The sequence below is a fragment of the Neovison vison genome, chromosome 3 (genome assembly GCF_020171115.1).
Source record: "Neovison vison isolate M4711 chromosome 3, ASM_NN_V1, whole genome shotgun sequence".
Classification (NCBI taxonomy): domain Eukaryota; kingdom Metazoa; phylum Chordata; class Mammalia; order Carnivora; family Mustelidae; genus Neogale; species Neogale vison.
In genome coordinates, this window is record NC_058093.1 from 11,392,720 (window position 1) to 11,410,151 (window position 17,432).

General features: G+C 39.4%; 1 protein-coding gene across 3 annotated transcripts in view; it reads right to left on the reverse strand.

Moving 5' to 3' along the window:
• Window positions 1–625: 625 nt before the first annotated feature.
• Window positions 626–17,432, reverse strand: part of SATB2 (SATB homeobox 2) — a 186,202-nt gene continuing 169,395 nt past the window's right edge. For all 3 annotated transcript variants that reach the window (XM_044241236.1, XM_044241237.1, XM_044241235.1), the window contains one exon: window positions 626–1,181. In XM_044241236.1, coding sequence (XP_044097171.1) covers window positions 720–1,181 — 462 coding nt within the window. In that variant the 3' untranslated portion in view covers window positions 626–719. The remainder of the gene's footprint in view (window positions 1,182–17,432) is intronic.

Here is a 17,432-nt window from a genome sequence, read left to right on the forward strand (position 1 = left end):
ATACCTCAAAAATTACCCATCAAGCTGCCAGATAGGAAGCCATAGAATTAAAAAAAAAAAAAATCAGGGACGAACACAGAAAATAAATAGGAATTCAAAAATAGTCACCCCACCCTGAGAGCAGGCCGCAGTTTATCAAAAAGCCAAAGCGACTCACTGTGAAGTGGTTTTTTTTTTTTTTTTTTTTTTTAATACATAAACAAGTCTCTTCTTTAAGAACTCATTTCACAGTCTATTCTTTCGGATTGTAAAGTTCTCTGTCCCATGCAATTTAATATATATATGTAAATATATAGATATATACATATACATATACACACACACTTGTAGCTTCCTTCATTTATTTCGTAGATCTTTTCATCCTGGAACTTGCCTGATGTCTCTTCCCTAAGTGCAAGGATAATGAAGGCAGAGTCTCCTGTGATTATAATTATTATGATCCAGTCAATTGTAAAAGTGTAACACTTGAGTGTCTTTGCCAAGGCGATGTCTGATTCGGAAATACTGAACTTATTCAGTCTATAGGTGTATCCTGTGCAACAAAAGAAATGTCAAAAAAGGTAAGAAAAATAAAACAGACCAAAAAAAAAAAAAAGACAAAAATAAGATAAAATAAAGCAAAAAAACAAAAAAACAAAAAAAGGAAGGAAATGTTTTTAAAGAAATTAAAACAGAAAATCCTTGGACCGACGTATTGCTTGGCCTGGTAAGAGTTCACATTATCTCTGGTCAATTTCAGCAGGCGCGGCCTTGCTCTTTTCGGCGTTTTCCTCCTCGGCCTCCACTTTGTACATCTCCTCTGAGCCTTCCTCGCTGTCGTTCTCCTCGGACTCCGTCAGCAGCTCCTCGTCCTTATACTCGGCCACGTCCACCGCGGAGCCCAGGTGCTCCTTGAGCTTCCCGTGATGCTTCACGTGATACCGCTGGTTCTGGAAGAACTTGATGATGGTGTGCTTGGGGAGATCCAGCTGCGCAGAAAGCGTGTGGATGGCCTCCTGATCAGGGTACAGGCCCACATCATGAATAAAGCTTTGGAGGATCCCCAGGGCTTCCAGGGAGATCTTTGTGCGAGAACGGGGCTTTTTGGCACAACTGTCTTCCGAGGGAGGAGGTGGGGGAGGAGCTTCTTCTCTGGGCGGGGAGCTCTCCTTGGCCGGCTGAGACTGCTGTCTGTGCAGGACCTGATCATTAAAATTAAAAAGAAAAAAAAAAATTGAACATTTGACTCAGGATTTCACCTTTCAGAAGCCGTCATCCCTCTGAAGTGTGTGTGGCCTGTCTACCTTCGGACTGCAGTGCTGTAGTCATTTGTAAATTCAGGTCTCTGGCAAACTTGAAAGAATTTCTGGAGATTCAGAATCTCATTTACAAAACCAGAGGTAAATAACAGTAAGGTGTGCTGACATTTATATCCTGAGGCACAAAGAAGTTAAGTCGTTTGTTGCCCCAGGTCATTTGCATTCAGTCTGGCTCCAGAGCATTCCCGGGGTTAACCAGGGTGATCACACCACCTCTCTTTTAAAGCCTGAGTGCAAAGAAATGGAACTCAGAGTGGAGGCTCTACAATCAGACCTCACGGGTTCAAGTCCAGAATCTTTCACTTAATTGGGCATCCCTGTACCAGGCTCTAACATCTTTAAAACTCAATTTCATCATCTATAAAAGAAGGAGAAGACACTGACTTCCTGGAGATGTTGTAAGAATTAAGTAACATAGTATATGCAATGAATAGTGCTTACCTTAAATCAGAGGTTGACAAACTTTCTCAGTAAAAGGCCATATAGTAAATATTGCAGGTTTTGCAGGGCCATACCGTCTCTGTTGCAATGTCTCAACTCTCTTTTTGTAGTGTGAAAGCAGCCATAAGTAATATATAAGCAAATGAGCGTGGCTGTGTTCCAATAAAACTTTATTTACAAAAACAGGTGGTGGATTGGATTTGGCCATGGGCCATAGTTTGTCCACCTCAAGCTTAGGGCTAACAGCCAAGAAATGATAGTAATTATTACCATCAGCCTCATAATTACCCTTAAGAGTGGAACAGAGAATTAGTTGGTATTTCAGTCAGAAAATCAATACTTCATAAAATTAGGAAGAACTTTTATTTTCTTTCAGCCCTGATATTGATCCTTTAATAATGTTTTTTAAAATGCAAAGATTTCCAAATTAATTTAAAGATAAAACATTTTTCTTAAATGAAGAATTTTAAATGGCTATTTTAAACTCACATAGGTGGACCTCAATATCACCACAAACTATTAATATATTCTGTTTTGCACTCACTCCCTAATTTCTGTTTTTTAATCCTTAATTGTTCAGGTTTTCTAGTTGTTGTAATTAACTTAAATTTCTTTTTTAGCCCTACATATTCCCCACTTACTAAAAAAGGAAAACTAAACAAAACAGAAAAAGCCTCTAGTGTTTACATACATTTCTAGACCCAAGACAGAGCTGCTCTTACCCACCGCACGGGATCAGCAGGCTGGACTTTCCAGGTCCTGTAATCGCGCCCCTTGACCAGGAGCACAGGACTTCTTGTCGGCCAATCCCCAAACACCAAGCCAATTCGGGGCTCCACACCTTGTTCTTTGACCTTTCTAAATAAGGTCAGGTATGCAACCCTGGCCACCCGTGCCCTGTTTGTGTTGCCACTTGTGATGATCCATAAAACCTGATCTTGCCCCAAGTCCTTCAGGCATGGTGTTCCACTGTTTGTGAGGTGCCACATCCTCCCAAACCCGGACTGTCTTCCTTGAATAAAGGACACCAAACCCGTAACTGAACTGTTTCCGTTTTTGTCAGACGACCCTAGCTGCGCAAGCTTATGCTTGGTCTTCATTAAATGCTTCTTCAACATCGTCTCTCTGCAGGAAGTAATTTCCCATTTTACTATTTATTTAAGACCCTCTTCAATTTGATGAAAGAGAGAAAGCTCTCTGGAGGAGACTGTCCTTGTCAACTCAAAGACAAGGACCACATTTCCTATTCTCAAATCAGTGCCTTACTTTCTGGGTCCTCCCAGAGCCTTTAAGCATAGTTGAGTTCACATTTTAAAAAACCTACATTTCTCTTTTTACCATTCTCTCCTATTTTATGCAGTCTCTTTCATGTTAGAGCAACAAAGCACACATTTTCCAGAGTCCAGGGGGAAATCGATCCCATTGGTACAGAAGAAAACACATCTATTTACATTCAAGAGTCAATGGTATGTCCCCATCCCCACCCCTATTACGACCACGATCACACGCTACCCACAAGACCCATTTTCTCTTTTTGGCTATGAAATAGCAACATCAAAGCAAGCATCTAAGAAAAAAAAATTCCGTCACCTCTTCCAGTCTCAGGGACCATCTGATGAGAATACAATTCCTTACCAACGTGAAAACGTCAGTCTGTTATATGGAATTTAGAAAATATTAGGGCAGATGAGATCCTTACCTAAATAAGGTAAGAACAAGCAGAAGAGGACGAAACTTTTCAAACGATAATTAGCAATCATGTAACAATCAAAATAATAATACAAAGAATAATCAAGTGCGAATAAGAATATCCATCACAATGAGCTGATGGGTGGCAGAAAGAAATCTGAAACACAGGGCCATGGAACAGGGGCACTAAAGGTCCATATACTGTTGACCAATTAAAGTGAATGCTCTTGGCATTTTCTTTACTACTTTCAACTAAGAGTAAATTCATGTGGTCTGCTGTGGTAAGCTGGCATCAGCAAAAATCTGAGAGCTCTGTTACTTCAACATCCTAATTATAGCCGGAAGGGAACGTAGAGTTGTGCTACGGGCCTGTTCAGGGCACTTTGATGGCAGAAGATATTTGCTCTGAGGTCATAATCTGGGCAGCCTGACCATTGTAATAAATGAATCCCTATGTCAACAGGTGAGGATTTTGTTTTTTTTTGGTGAGAAAGAGAGAGAGGCACTGAAATTATATATGAAATATGTACTCAAAGAACCTATATACTCAAGCACGAGTACCTCCTATTAGAGCAATTGCGTTAATTGGAAAACAAAAGAGAATTAAAATGCCCCATTTTCTAAATTATGCTTGCCTTCTGTAGTAAAAGTCAGCATAATGGTTCCATTTAGTTAAATAATTAGATTGGTTCTTTAGGGGTTTTCCATTTTGCACTGGTTAGATTTAAAGAGATTTTCCAAAACTAGACTTTGAAGTTACTATAATCTTTCTGCATGATAGGGTTCGTTCTTCTCCTAGGTCCAACCAACTGGCCGCCCTTACCTCTCCTTTCACAGACTCTTGCATTGCCAACACATGGAAGCAGAGAAGCCACACATGAAACAGCAGGGCAACAACAGTAAGAACGGCCACTTACTGGATGCTTACGCTGGGCCAGGCAGCGCTAACAACTTTACCCAGACCGGTTTACTCAATCCTCATGGTTCCTCAGTGAGGTGGTATTTGGATCAAGAACACTCTGGAGGGCACGTGGGTGGCTCAGTTGGCTAAATATCTGCCCTGCGCTCAGGTCATGATCCCAGAGTCCTGGGACTGCGTCCCGCATCAGGCTCCCTGCTTAGCATGGAGTCTGCTTGTCCCTCTCCCTCTGCCCCTCCCCTGCTCATGCGTGCTCTCAAATAAATAAACAAAATCTTTAAAAAAAGAGAGAGAGAGAGAGAACCTGAAAATAGGCAGCACCTCAAGAAAACCCTTTACATTGGAAATTATAGACACGGTGACCTGTCAATATGAAAAAGTGGGTTTCCGAGGGACAACAGTAATGTCACGGCCCATCACAGAAGAGGAGATGGTTCTCGGAGAACCAACAGCAACAGAAATGATCTACAAAGAGAAATGTTTTATTTCTGGTCAGGCAATATTGTACAGTGAGTTGGGTGGCACGACAATATTTGCAGGAAGAAGCGTAAGTGACATTTTGAGCATCTTCAAGCCAGTAAGTAGAGAGCCGTCAAAATCGAGAATGACAAAACGGGCAGCTCTAAAGTGAAATCGCCTTACCAGTTCGCAAAAGGGCCTGAGTTTTCTCAGTCACACGGCCACACTGGCTGTCATTCCCTTTCAACTACAATAGGCGTTTAAGACCTGAGACCAAAAGGTGCCCTAAGTTCTGTCCCAGCTAGCTTCATTCCCTCCAAGGTCTTTTCTTTTTTCTTTTTCTTTTTTTTTTTTTTCAAGATTATATTTTTTTTATTTGAGAGAGAGTGAAAGCAAGAGAGATCCCAGAGGGAGGGGAGAAGCAAACTTGCCGTTGAAGGGAGAGCTCAATGCAGGGCTCCATCCCAGGACCCTGAGATCATGACCTGAACCAAAGGCAGACACTTAACCGACTGAGCCAACCAGGCAGAAAGTTGTTTATCGTCTGTTGACAATTTTTAAGAAAGAAAGAAAAACAAAACAAAACAAAAGGGGAAAAAAAATCACGACATAGATTTTCTCACTAACCAACTGCAGTGGCTTTTTATTATGCAAATCAAGGAATTACAGAGTAAAGCCTAATGCTTACAAAACCATCTTTCTGAGAAAGGACGATCAATGCAACCCCATCTTAAAATCCTCCCGTCTAAATGGCGGAACTTTTCTTCATTTTCTTATATCTTGAATAAATAATGTCAACTCTTCTAGCCTCATCTTCAAAGGACAGGTTTCTGAACTCCCATTTAACTGAATTCTAGTTTTTCTGTTTGAATTTCTCAGAGATGCTCAAATTTCCTTGTTGGTTCACTAGATGAATCAAGTCTGCTTCCTGTCCCCTCCACATTCCCTGAGTAACTTAAGTGAGAGGCCAGGCCATTGATTCCTGCTGGATGGGCCAAGAGGTCATCCTGTTCCTCAGCTCATGTGATAATTCAGGGATCTATTTTGTGGCTGATTTTTTTTTCTTTAAACCACAAAATTTACAATTACTTCAACCAAGACAGAGAATGACCTGCCAAATGAATCGAGATATATGTTCTTTTCTAATGAGTTCTTTCTTCACACAACTAGATTTACTGTTTTCTGGGACTTTTCTTGAAGTTAAGGTTGTGAATGGAGCATCTTCCCAGATATTGAAGTAAAAGAAACTGCCCAAGTTCACAAACTTTCCAGCTTCATCCTTTCCCCTCTTTTTTCAAAACGGGCCCAGTAGTTGACCCTTTCTATTCCTAACGCCCACCATCTCTCTTCACGTGATTTCCCCAAATGATGGAATATATCCTTCTGTAAAGATAGCCATCCATCCCTTCACTTTTGACCTTTGCAAACAAGCCTGATCATTCATTCTAGCTCTATTTTGGTATAGATTTTTCTTCCATCACAACTGAACTTAAATTAGTTAACAATTCACCTCTGGTAATTTCTACAGAGAGTTCTATTTCATAGCTTCTCTTGTTGATTTTTCAATATGACCATCAGTGTTCATAGCACAGGAATAGCTGAGGATCTTCGAGAATAACAGCAGTGGCAGGAGCAGTAGAAGCAGTAATAGATGGTAGCATTTGTGTGAAGTTCATGAGCTGAACACTGGCCTAACTGCTAAAAATACATTAATTTTACCTAATTTTATTTATTTTCACAGTAATCCTGCAGGCAGATTATTTTTGCCCTTATTTTATGATGAGAAAAGTGGAGTTCAGAGAGGGTAGAGGTAATCTGTATGAGGCCATATAGCTTAAAAGTAGAACTGTTTTCCAAAACATGGCTGTCTGATTTGAAATCCCATGTCCTTGAGCATTCATGTTCCCCTGCCTTCTGTTAGCGAGATTACATAAGAAAATTGAACAAACTCTCTAGACTTTGAGATGACAGACATAAATTAAATGCCAAGTAGTAATAAATACTATAAGCAAAAAATTGAGTAACGCAAAAGGAGGGGAACTGGGGAGAGCGAAATTCACTTTAGATACGGTGACTCAAGGAAGGCTCCTTAAGGAGGCTGCATGTGAGCCAAGGTCTGAAGGAAGCCAGGAACAAGCCATGAAGAAGAACATTCCAGGCAAAGGAAACCGTAGCACGGTAGGGAGGAATATATTCAATTTATCTGAAGAACATCAAGGAAGGCGGCACATTGAGGTGCAACAGCCACTAGGCACGTGGGGCTACTTGCATTTTGCTAAATTAATTAAAACTAGAAGCAAAACAAGTCTTAGTTCTTCAGTCATATGAGCCACATTTCATGTGCTCAATTGCCACATTGTGCAATACCATATGGGACAGCACATTTTCACCATCACAGGAAGCAGTGGTGAACAGCCCTGTGCCAGAGAGAAATGAGGAGTGGGAGGTCGCCAGGGGCAGACCCTGGCATTCTACTGTCAAGGTGATAGAAAGCCTTCAATGAACTGCAATCATATTCTGATTTAGCCAGAAATGTAGTAGGGCTTGAAACCACCACTATTGCTAAAGAGAAGAGAGATGTTCATATAGCCACATACTAAGTAAGAAAAACTCAATATATTACTGGATTTTCAAGAGACCGTCCCAAAGAGCAACACTATTATAACAACAATCAGTGCAGAAGAATGCACTGATACTTCTATCCTCAAGAGAATAGTTAATTTACATTTAACTGATGGCTGCCTTCTTCATCAGACGTGCTTATCATGTCTGAAAGGAAATATGTTGAAGACAATCAACCCTAGTTAAAGGAGAAAAAAAAATTGTCAGTTTATCAAATATTTATGGAGTTTCTATTATAACTGGACCTATTAATTTACAAAGCTTTCTAATAAGTAGTCCTATCACCAACAATTAAATGTTGATGAATAAGTTATGGATAGGACATCAACAAATAGAAAGTTAAAAGTCTAATAAATTCCTTATTTACTTGCTGAAATCTCTTTGGGCCAAAATATGATATTTACATATATAAAAGGACATAACAACAGCGACAAAGAAATAAGAGTTGTATAAATATTCAAAAGACGCATCAACTTCAAAACAAAACCTCAAACTTCCTTGCCCGGTGACAAAGCACAGCCATAATACGGGCCCATGCTGTTTCTCTGCCTTCAAAACTGGACATTTTTTGAAAACACAAGGACAAAATGGTACCATGACAAAAGTCGACTAAGAAAGATAAAGCAGCTCTTCTTAAACCTCGCAGTGTTCAAATAGATTTTGAAGGCCTCAATGAAAACCAGCTGGGAGCCATGTGTAAAGTGTAATGGTTTTTGCCTGCAGGGAAGGAAGCGAGATCTTGAATGATTAAGTTCAGGAAAGTATATAATTCACTGTATCATTATGGGGTGAACTGGATTACTTATAATAAGCCAAGACTTTGTGGTCTTTTTTATATAGAGAAAATGAGAAATTATTAGAAAGGTGACTGTAGAGGATGCCTGATCCAGTAATAGGTTAAAATAAAAGTTTTCCCAGGTGGACGCATCCACATCTCTGTGACACACCTAACCCAGAGGACGGAGCTTCACCCAGAGCTTCGGGTCCTGAACTGGTGCTGCTCACCAGCCAGCGATGAGAACACAGACAAGATGACCTTTGTCTGCCTTTATTTTGCATTAATACTGGAATTATTTTTACTTGTTTAATTTACTTCATCTACAACAACAGAATGTAAAAGAGTTGATTCACAAAAGAAAAGCATTCTTCCGCTAAGAGTCCTGAGAAAATATATTTAACAGGCAATGAGAACAATTGGTTGGAACAACCCAAGAGCCCCTGTGTATAATTCAGTGAGAATTTGTTAAATAAATAAATGAGTGAATGGTGCCATTTAAAAATACATTATATATAAAATATCATGTAACTGAGATATTTAGGTTTTAGCAATCTAGTTCTACCCCCAATATTCCGTTTTCCACCAAATCAGCATTTAAGACAATTAATTTGGGCTCAAAATTCAGTGGGAAGAACTTCACATTAATGGTTGCTAATTAATATAAATATTAAGGTAACCATTATATATCGATCTCACTTACTGGACTGCGAGCTCCGTATTGGCACACCATATGTCTGGCACACAGTAAGTGGTCAGTACGTCTTTGTTCTGCTCTACTGGATTAATTCCATATTCTTTCTTCTTTATTTTCAGTCCAGTTATTACGCCTATTTTGCATAACTTGTTATTATTACATTTTAGTAAAACTATGTTTAAAAAGTAAATAAACTGTCACTCATAGGAACGTATATCTACTGGATATCTGAAAGCAAATATGATTTTTTTAATCATTTATTTTTAAAAAACTAAAGGGCACCGTATAACCCATATATTAACAGCACGGCATGTAAGCTATGAGGAGTTTTGGGGTCACAGAATTTTGGCTTCGAGTCCAGTCTCCACCCTGAAAAGCACATCTGCTTACTAGCCTTGCAATTCTGAGCAAGCTCCTTTGAGCCACAGAGCTTGTCAATCCGTAAAATCTTCCTTCCAGTGCGATGAGGATTCCGTGAGATAATGCAAGCTCAGTACTTAGGAGAGTTCTCATAAGCAAGACTTCTGTAAGTAATAACTACCGTGAAAAAACACGAGGAGGATTTAAGAATCGGTAGTATAATGCCTCCTGTATTTTTCTATCAGTTAGGCTTATTACAAAAATTAGCAACAAATTCAGAGATCTGTTTTTCTTTTCTACTCCAAAGATGGGGAGGTCTACCAGTAAGTCTCCCTATTCCTTCCACTCATACGCTACATACATCTTTGTTCTTTAACATGGTCCCTAACACAGAGAAGTTGCCTTTTCAGCATCTGTCACGTGGAATTATATCTCATAGTCACAGACCCGTTCAAGGTGACACCTTCTATATGCACAGCCTGGGATCCTTTTAGGAACACAAACTTTATCAGTGGTTCTCGAAATGCGGTCCATGGACCCCCACGGAAACCCTGATTCCCTGTCAAGAGCTCTAGAACACCAAAACTATTTTCATGGCAAAACTAAGACAGTATTTGCCTTTTGGGCCATGGTGAAATGTATACCGATGGCACAGAAGCAACGGTGGGAAACCCGCTGGCCTGTGAAAATAAATGAAGTCAATGGCACCAAACCGCGCTGGTAGCTGTACTCTTCACGGCCACGTGCACCCAGTAAAAATGCCACTTTCATTCAAGACTGTCCTTGACGATGCAGTAATAGATGATTAATTATATTAAACTCAACCCTTGAGTATACCTCTTTTTTTAAAAGTCTGTGAGGAAATGGGACGCGCACATGAAGCCCCTGCATGGAATGCTGCCCGACATGCGGTCCTGAGACACGTGCTTGTGTGATTCTCTGACTTGCAAGCTGATCAAGCCACCTTCGTCATGGGATCTCATTTTTACTTGAAAGAACAACAGGCAAACAAATTATGGTTATTCAGACTTAGATATCCGACAGACATTTTCATAAAAATGAAGTGAGTCTGCCACTCCGAAGAAAATAATCTGAGAGTATTTTTGCCAATGATAAAATTTGATCCTCCCAGTGAAAAATTAAAATTTTGAAAAACATGGAGCTGCTGCTATGTGCTTAACAGCTCCCCAATACTTAAAAGACTCTCCTGATGATACTGGTGATTAATTTAACAAAAAATTTTTTTATCTTTTAAATTATTTATTTATTTATATTTTAAGATTTTATTCATTTATTTGACAGAGAGAGAGAGAGCACCAGCAGGGGAGCAGCAGGCAGAAGGAGAGGGAGAAGCAGGCTCCCCACTAAGCAGGGAGACCGATGTGGGTCTCAAACCCAGGACCCTGGGATCATGACCTGGGCCAGGTGCACCCAAATTTTTAAATATGTCATACAATGGGGGTGCCTGGGTGGCTCAGTCGTTGAGGGTCGACTCTTGATTTTGGCTTGGGTCAAGATCTAAGGGTCCTGAGACTGAGTCCTGTGTCAGGCTCTGTGCTCAGTGGGGAGTCTGCTTGAGATTCTCTCTCTCCCCCCCTGCCCTTCCCCCTGCTTGTACCTTCTCTCAAATAAATAAATCTTTAAAATAATAAATGAATGAATGAAGTCATACAATGAAATGTGTTAGCATTTGGAAGATCGACATCACTCAGTAAATCAATATTTTCCAAATGACCAATGCATGATATTACAAAATTATGTGTAGGTAAAAGATCCATTCAAAGTGCAAGGCAGACCAATGAATTATAAAGCATGCAAGTGTATCAGTACGACTTTGATTCCACTTTGCAACTAACTTTTACGAAACTACTATTTGCAAGGTTCTTCTGTAGTAATAAAGAAAAATATCACAATTACCTGGAAAGGCTATTAATATATTCCTCCCTTTCCTAATCACTTGTCTGTGTGAGACTTGGATTTCTTTTACTCCAACCAAAGCCACATATTGTATCAGATTAAATGCAGAAGTGATTATGAGAATCTAGTTCTCATCCATTAAGCCAAATATTTAAAATATTTGCAAGAATATATATATATATATATAAATGGTAACTCTTCTCATTTTTTTTTGTTTTGGAAATACAGATATTTTTCATAAAGATGCAATATTTACGTATGTTATTTTCAATTATTTTTAAAATTAATAAACATTTAATACATTCTCAGAATTAATTTTTAATGTGGCTAATATTGATAGATACATTATTACTGGAGTCCTCAATAGTAAGACTGAAAGGGGATAGTGAGACCAAAAAGTTTGAAAACTCTCCACTACATGAATTATGCTCAATAGATAACTCTGTCTTTCTCCTAATGAAAACAAAACATTTAATAGAAAATGCAGAATGCCCCCTCAGTTAAAAACATCCTGACTTGTGCCAAGTCACCAAGGAAGGTCTTGGAGAATGAGCATAAGAAAAATTATATGTGCATTATGATTGATCACTTGAATTTTCGCAGGCAAAACATTCTCCTAGATAAATAACCCAGCACTATTTCTAACTTCAAATGATGTTACTTGAGTTGACTCTTAACAGATGTAATTTCACATCCTAACTCTATTATAAGACTTATTAAAAACCATGGTTTAGTTTCGTTGCTTTTTTTTAGACTATAGAGTATCCTAAGGTCAAAACTCAGGAAATCTGTTATTTAAAAAAAAAAAAAAAACACACACACAAAAAAAAAAAAAACCCACCAAAACAAACAAACAACAACAACAACAAAAAACAAGTATCCATGAAGCAATGACAAATTGCACTCTACAGGTGTTAGATTACATTTTGACTCCAGGCAGGTTTAATATAAGTTGGTCTCCTTTTACAATTGCTCTTAGCACATATAGTTCTAGGAAGGGGATTTAAAAGAAAGAAAAAAAAGAGAGAGAGAGAGAGAGAGAGAGAGAATAAGAAAAAAATTAAAAAAGAGTAGTGCTCAATAAAAGAAGAGCATGTCAGGAGAAATCAATACAAACAAGCAAAATGGTAGGAAGTCTGACATGGAAATATGTGTTCAATTTCATCCAGCCTTCGTCTGAGTTTCCTTTAATATTGTAACCAAGATGGTATTGGAACATCGTGTATGTTTTTAATGCAGTTTAATAATTGTTTCTCAAAATAAACACTTTGGTCAAAGATAAAAGCATAAAAACACTGTGACACAATAATCTGTTAAAATAAACTTAGGGGATGGAGGAAGCATAGTTCTTAAAACAGCCTTTGGCTTATATCATTTCCTCTTTGGTAACAAATTGAGAACAACTATACCAACAACTTTGGTATGGTGTGGAGGGCAAAAAAAGAATGTTGTGGTCATTAATCCGCCTATTGGGTGTGGCAAGAGGTGGCTGGGTGAGCTGCTTTTCCGATATAAGGAGAAGAGCTGACCAACGGGAAATTAAGCAGGTTCAAGATGACTGTATCTCATTCAAACAGGTACCATGCCCCATTAAAAAACAAACAAACAAACAAATAAACAAAACAAAACAAAATCTCTCCTGGCAGAATCCAAGAAAGACAAAACATGGACATATCTGGAACCTAATGGTAATTATACCTTTCCCTCCATCAGCATCATCTGTTAAATTAATGTATTTGACCATCGAGGGCCTAACATGACCAAAAACTTTCCACAAATGTGACAGACATAATCCATGAGAGAATCCAGGGAAAATAAACTCTTCAGGACGGTCCAGGCCATGACCATGTGTCCTTCTGCCTGGGAAAACATATCCCAGCCCACCCACCCCAACCTCATTTGCCGAGCATTCATGTCTTCCCTGCTCCCATACACCTCCACTGCCTTTCCCAACGTCTTCTCAAATCACAAAGTTGAGCTGAAAGATTCACGGAGTAAGGCCCAGATTCAAGGTACAGGTATTATCGAAATGTCTTTAGGGACCTTATATTTGAGTTAAAGTGAGATAAGAGTAAGACAGATATGACCAGATATGACCAGATCCAGGATTCTGGTTTTTAAATGAACACATGATTTGTCTCATTGGTATAATCAAGAAAAGAGTGGCTTTTGCACCAGCATGAATGAAAGAAAAGCTCTTAAATCACCTGAAAGACACCAGGGTAACTGAATGAAAAGGGTAAAAAGTTAGGATGCCTTGAGTACCAGGAATTCATAATGGTATTAAAAGAACCAACCAAGCTTAAAAGAAAAGAATACAGCAACTACTTCTGATAAATAAATATCATCCAATAGGTTTAACCAGGGCAGAGTTTTGATTCCTTTTAAGTGAAAACATGTTAAGTTAACCGAAGTAAGAGAACAGATACATTTTGTAAGAACAGACATCATGTGGCCAGCCAAGAACTGTGTCAATGAAGACTTCCGTCCTGATTCCTAAGGTAAAGCTCAAGAGTGATTCAAGCTGCTTCTACAGTAGGGAAATAAACCCTTACTCTCCCCGATTTATACACAGATCGTCTAATGTGCCTTGGTAGTCCTATGTCAGAGTTCTCTAGTTATTTAAATCCTATAATTAGGGTATCATCAAAGCGCTTCCTACCCTTCGGACTTCTTGTTTCTTAAAAACAATAACAAACTAGTCTCACAATGCCAAAGGCCACCAGTGCGTTTATTTGTCAGAGGAGGAAGTGAATATATGAGATTGAGCTCTGACCCCCAAATCATACACCCGAGACTAACATGTAACAAACATGCTTATTGCTGTTTAGCTGGTAAATGGAGAAAAATACAAAAATATGTTCTGTTTAAATGTAAGTTTAAAACACACATTCATGTTCATGTGAATGAACATCTAATTAAAATATAAAAATGACACTAAGAATGACAGAGGACGTTATTCAATGTTTCAAGTGTAGAGACGAAAGTGAAGACAAAGAAGTTAGGGAAGATTAGAATACATTATGGAGAAGTTCCACTCCTAAATGTTAATTCTGAGTGGGTTATAAAGGGATTTTTCCTTTTTCTATCTTTGTGTACCATTTTTAAAAAGCATATACCCAATCTTGTCAAAAATTGCTGGTATAAAAAAGAGATACTCTTCCTGATAAAGTTCAGCCAAGACTCAGTTTAACATAAAAAAAAAAATCCCCATAATTGTGATGGTATTTATGTGTTAATACAACTAGTGACACTGCAGTTATGTTGTTTTCCAAGTTCCTTAAAGAAGTGGGTTTAAATGACTAATGGAGAAAGGGGGTATGGATTACATTCTCTACTTGGGGGGAGAAAGAAGAGAGGAGGTAACCCACGTGCTTGAGGCCTGACATGGGCTATTCAGAATCCCAGGATAGGCCACATTTTCTGTATAATTTTTACGGTTGGGGCACTCAGAAGTCAGAACAATCTGACAGTTATGGTTAGTGAAAATATTAGATGTTCGCCAATAAAATACTACCTCAGCATATTTTTCACTTTCTGGATGTAACCACTTAATAACAGGACTTGAGAAAACTGTACTGTGAGAATCAAACACATAAAAGTACAAATATTCCTTTTATAGAAAGCAAATCTTAAGCAGTGCATTATAATCAACTATTCTGGTAAAAGACAAAATATCTAGGATTACCACACCACTGACATATCGTGGTTTATTATACCCTGACGTCCAAACTGGGTAAACAAAGTCAAATGATCAAAGAGGGGTTTTCTCCTCAGTCTGTGAGGTAAAGGCCACTGATCTCTAGGGAAGATTCCTTGTGGTTTACCAATGAAAAGGTGTCAAGTGAGAGCATGTCGAACGTAACCGTTACTTTTCAACTTCATTTAATTTCATCAGAGACTGGCTTGCCTTGGTATCATTTTCTTTCAAAAGAAGGAGAATATGGAAAAATTTAATGATGTGAGGTAAAACTCCCCAAAGGTTAATTCTAGAGTACCCTTTTAAACTCTAAACCACTTCTGGTTCATTATGCGGACACAGGTTTTGCATCCTCCACATTAATGACCTTACTAACTGAAACCAGGTATGGGGAAACCTGAGCTTCTGAACTCTGCGGTAAGAACACAGGGTGAGAGCTGGAAAGCCAATGGGACCAGGCTCGCTTATTTAGACAGTGCTTTCCTCAAGAAAACAAATCTGCTCCCTGAGTACCAAGGATGGTCACTGGGAAGAGAAATCTCAGTTCCTAATTCCCTGGGATGAGGTAACTAGATTGGCAACTCCGTTCCCCTCAAGAAAGATTCCAGTCTCCAAGCTGCGAACGAAAACTGTTCTATTTCCAGGAGGCCAGTCATGTGACATCCTTATCTACCCAGAGTCACAAAGCAAGTCCAGTTTTGTCTCTGTGCCACATCACCCTGGCTTTTCTAAACACATTTTTCTTGGATTAATTTTCCCTTCTCCCTTATATACCCCATCACTGTTATTCTGTTCATGATAATCTCTCTTGTCTAAATTACTACAACTTCCTCCCAACAGGCCTTCTGCCACGGCCAACAGAGCATCTTGCCAAAGGCCTTCAGTGGCCTTAAGATGGGCCAAGGCCTCTCTCACACCCAAGAAGGCCCTGAGACCTGACTCTAGCTTTTGTCCCTGTCCTTGTTCTCCAACCCCTGCCTTCTGGGCAGTGCTCTAAAGCTGGAACCCTACCCTCATGCTGTTTTGTCCCTCTGACCTCTGTGCCCTCACTTCTGCTGTCTCCTTGACCCAAGAAGCTCCTCTACTGAGGAATTCTGCAAGGGACCCTGAGCAGCACCACTTCCTGGAAGTCTTCCAGGTTCTCCTGCTCACCATGTCGTGGGCAAACCTGTCCCTCATTTGTGTTTCTCTGTGTCTGCACTTACATCCTGTACAGCAGTCGCCTGTGCTTATACCTGTTTCTCCATGAATCCGTGTGCTTCTTAGGGGTAGTTTCTGTGTTACATTCATCTCCACACAGCACAGGGTTCAGGCACTATGTTTTGAGGGAGCAGTTTATCCTAAAATTTCCAGAATCCTTCTGTATTGGTAGTAGTCATATGCTACAAACCCAAAGACTTCTTAACATTTAGAACATATCTAATCGCTCTAAGGGGAAAAATGGAAAGTTCACGTAGGTGCTTCTTACAAAATACACTTGTTACTGAACAGAGTTGAATTATAACAGTTTGTTATAAATTCACACATACACTTTCCTAACAATACCATACAGGGGCTTACACAGTTCTTAATTCCCCCTAAATCCTCCGACGTTCAGAGATATACCATTAGGGGGTTACTGTTCTCAGGGATAAAAACGGACACATTCATCAGTCTGCTTTGCTCTCCCCGTCCCCAGTTGGCTGAAATATTTCTACCCTCAACAGAGCTCAAAAGGCCTATAGCAGTTTCTAGGACAAAAAGAAAAGTTGCTGCAGGCAAAATAGAAAAACAGCAAATAACAAGGACAGAATCCGGGGCACCTGGGTGGCTCAGTGGGTTAACCGCTGCCTTCGGCTCAGGTCATGATCTCAGGGTCCTGGGATGGAGTCCCACATCGGGCTCTCTGCTCAGCAGGGAGCCTGCTTCCTCCTCTCTCTCTACCTGCCTCTCTGCCTACTTGTATCTCTCTCTGTCAAATAAATAAATAAAATCTTAAAAAAAAAAAAAAAAACAAGGACAGAATCCACATAAGACAAAGAAAGGGACCCTTTAAAAAAAGAATATACAAAAACTAGATACATTTGCTTCAAAATGGATCACCTGTGTCACAAGAAAAGCCTGAGACAAAATGGCTCCCAACTGAGTGAAATGTGAAAGACTGTGGTCTCTCTACAAAATGCTATCTACAAAGCACTATGGGTCTTTTCTAAAACAAATATTAAACACCAAAATTGCTTCTCTTTGGAGTATAATGAATGACATTAACTCACGCATGCAGAAACCTCCCAAAAAAGAAAAGTAACAAAATTAATTCAAAGTCTTTATTTTTTGTCCCTACTTTGATTCAATCTCTGTAGTTCCAAACCACACAATCCAAAAGAATGCAAAATGGTTTAAAGGTAAGGCCACGAATTGCCTTTGCTATTTCCTGCCTGCATTGGTAGCTCATTTAGACTTGGTTAAAATTTGTTTTTAAGAATATTCAACTCTGGGACACCTGAGTGGCTCAGTTGGTTAAGCCACTGCCTTCGGCTCAGGTCATGATCCTGGAGTCCCAGGAATGAGTCCCGCAT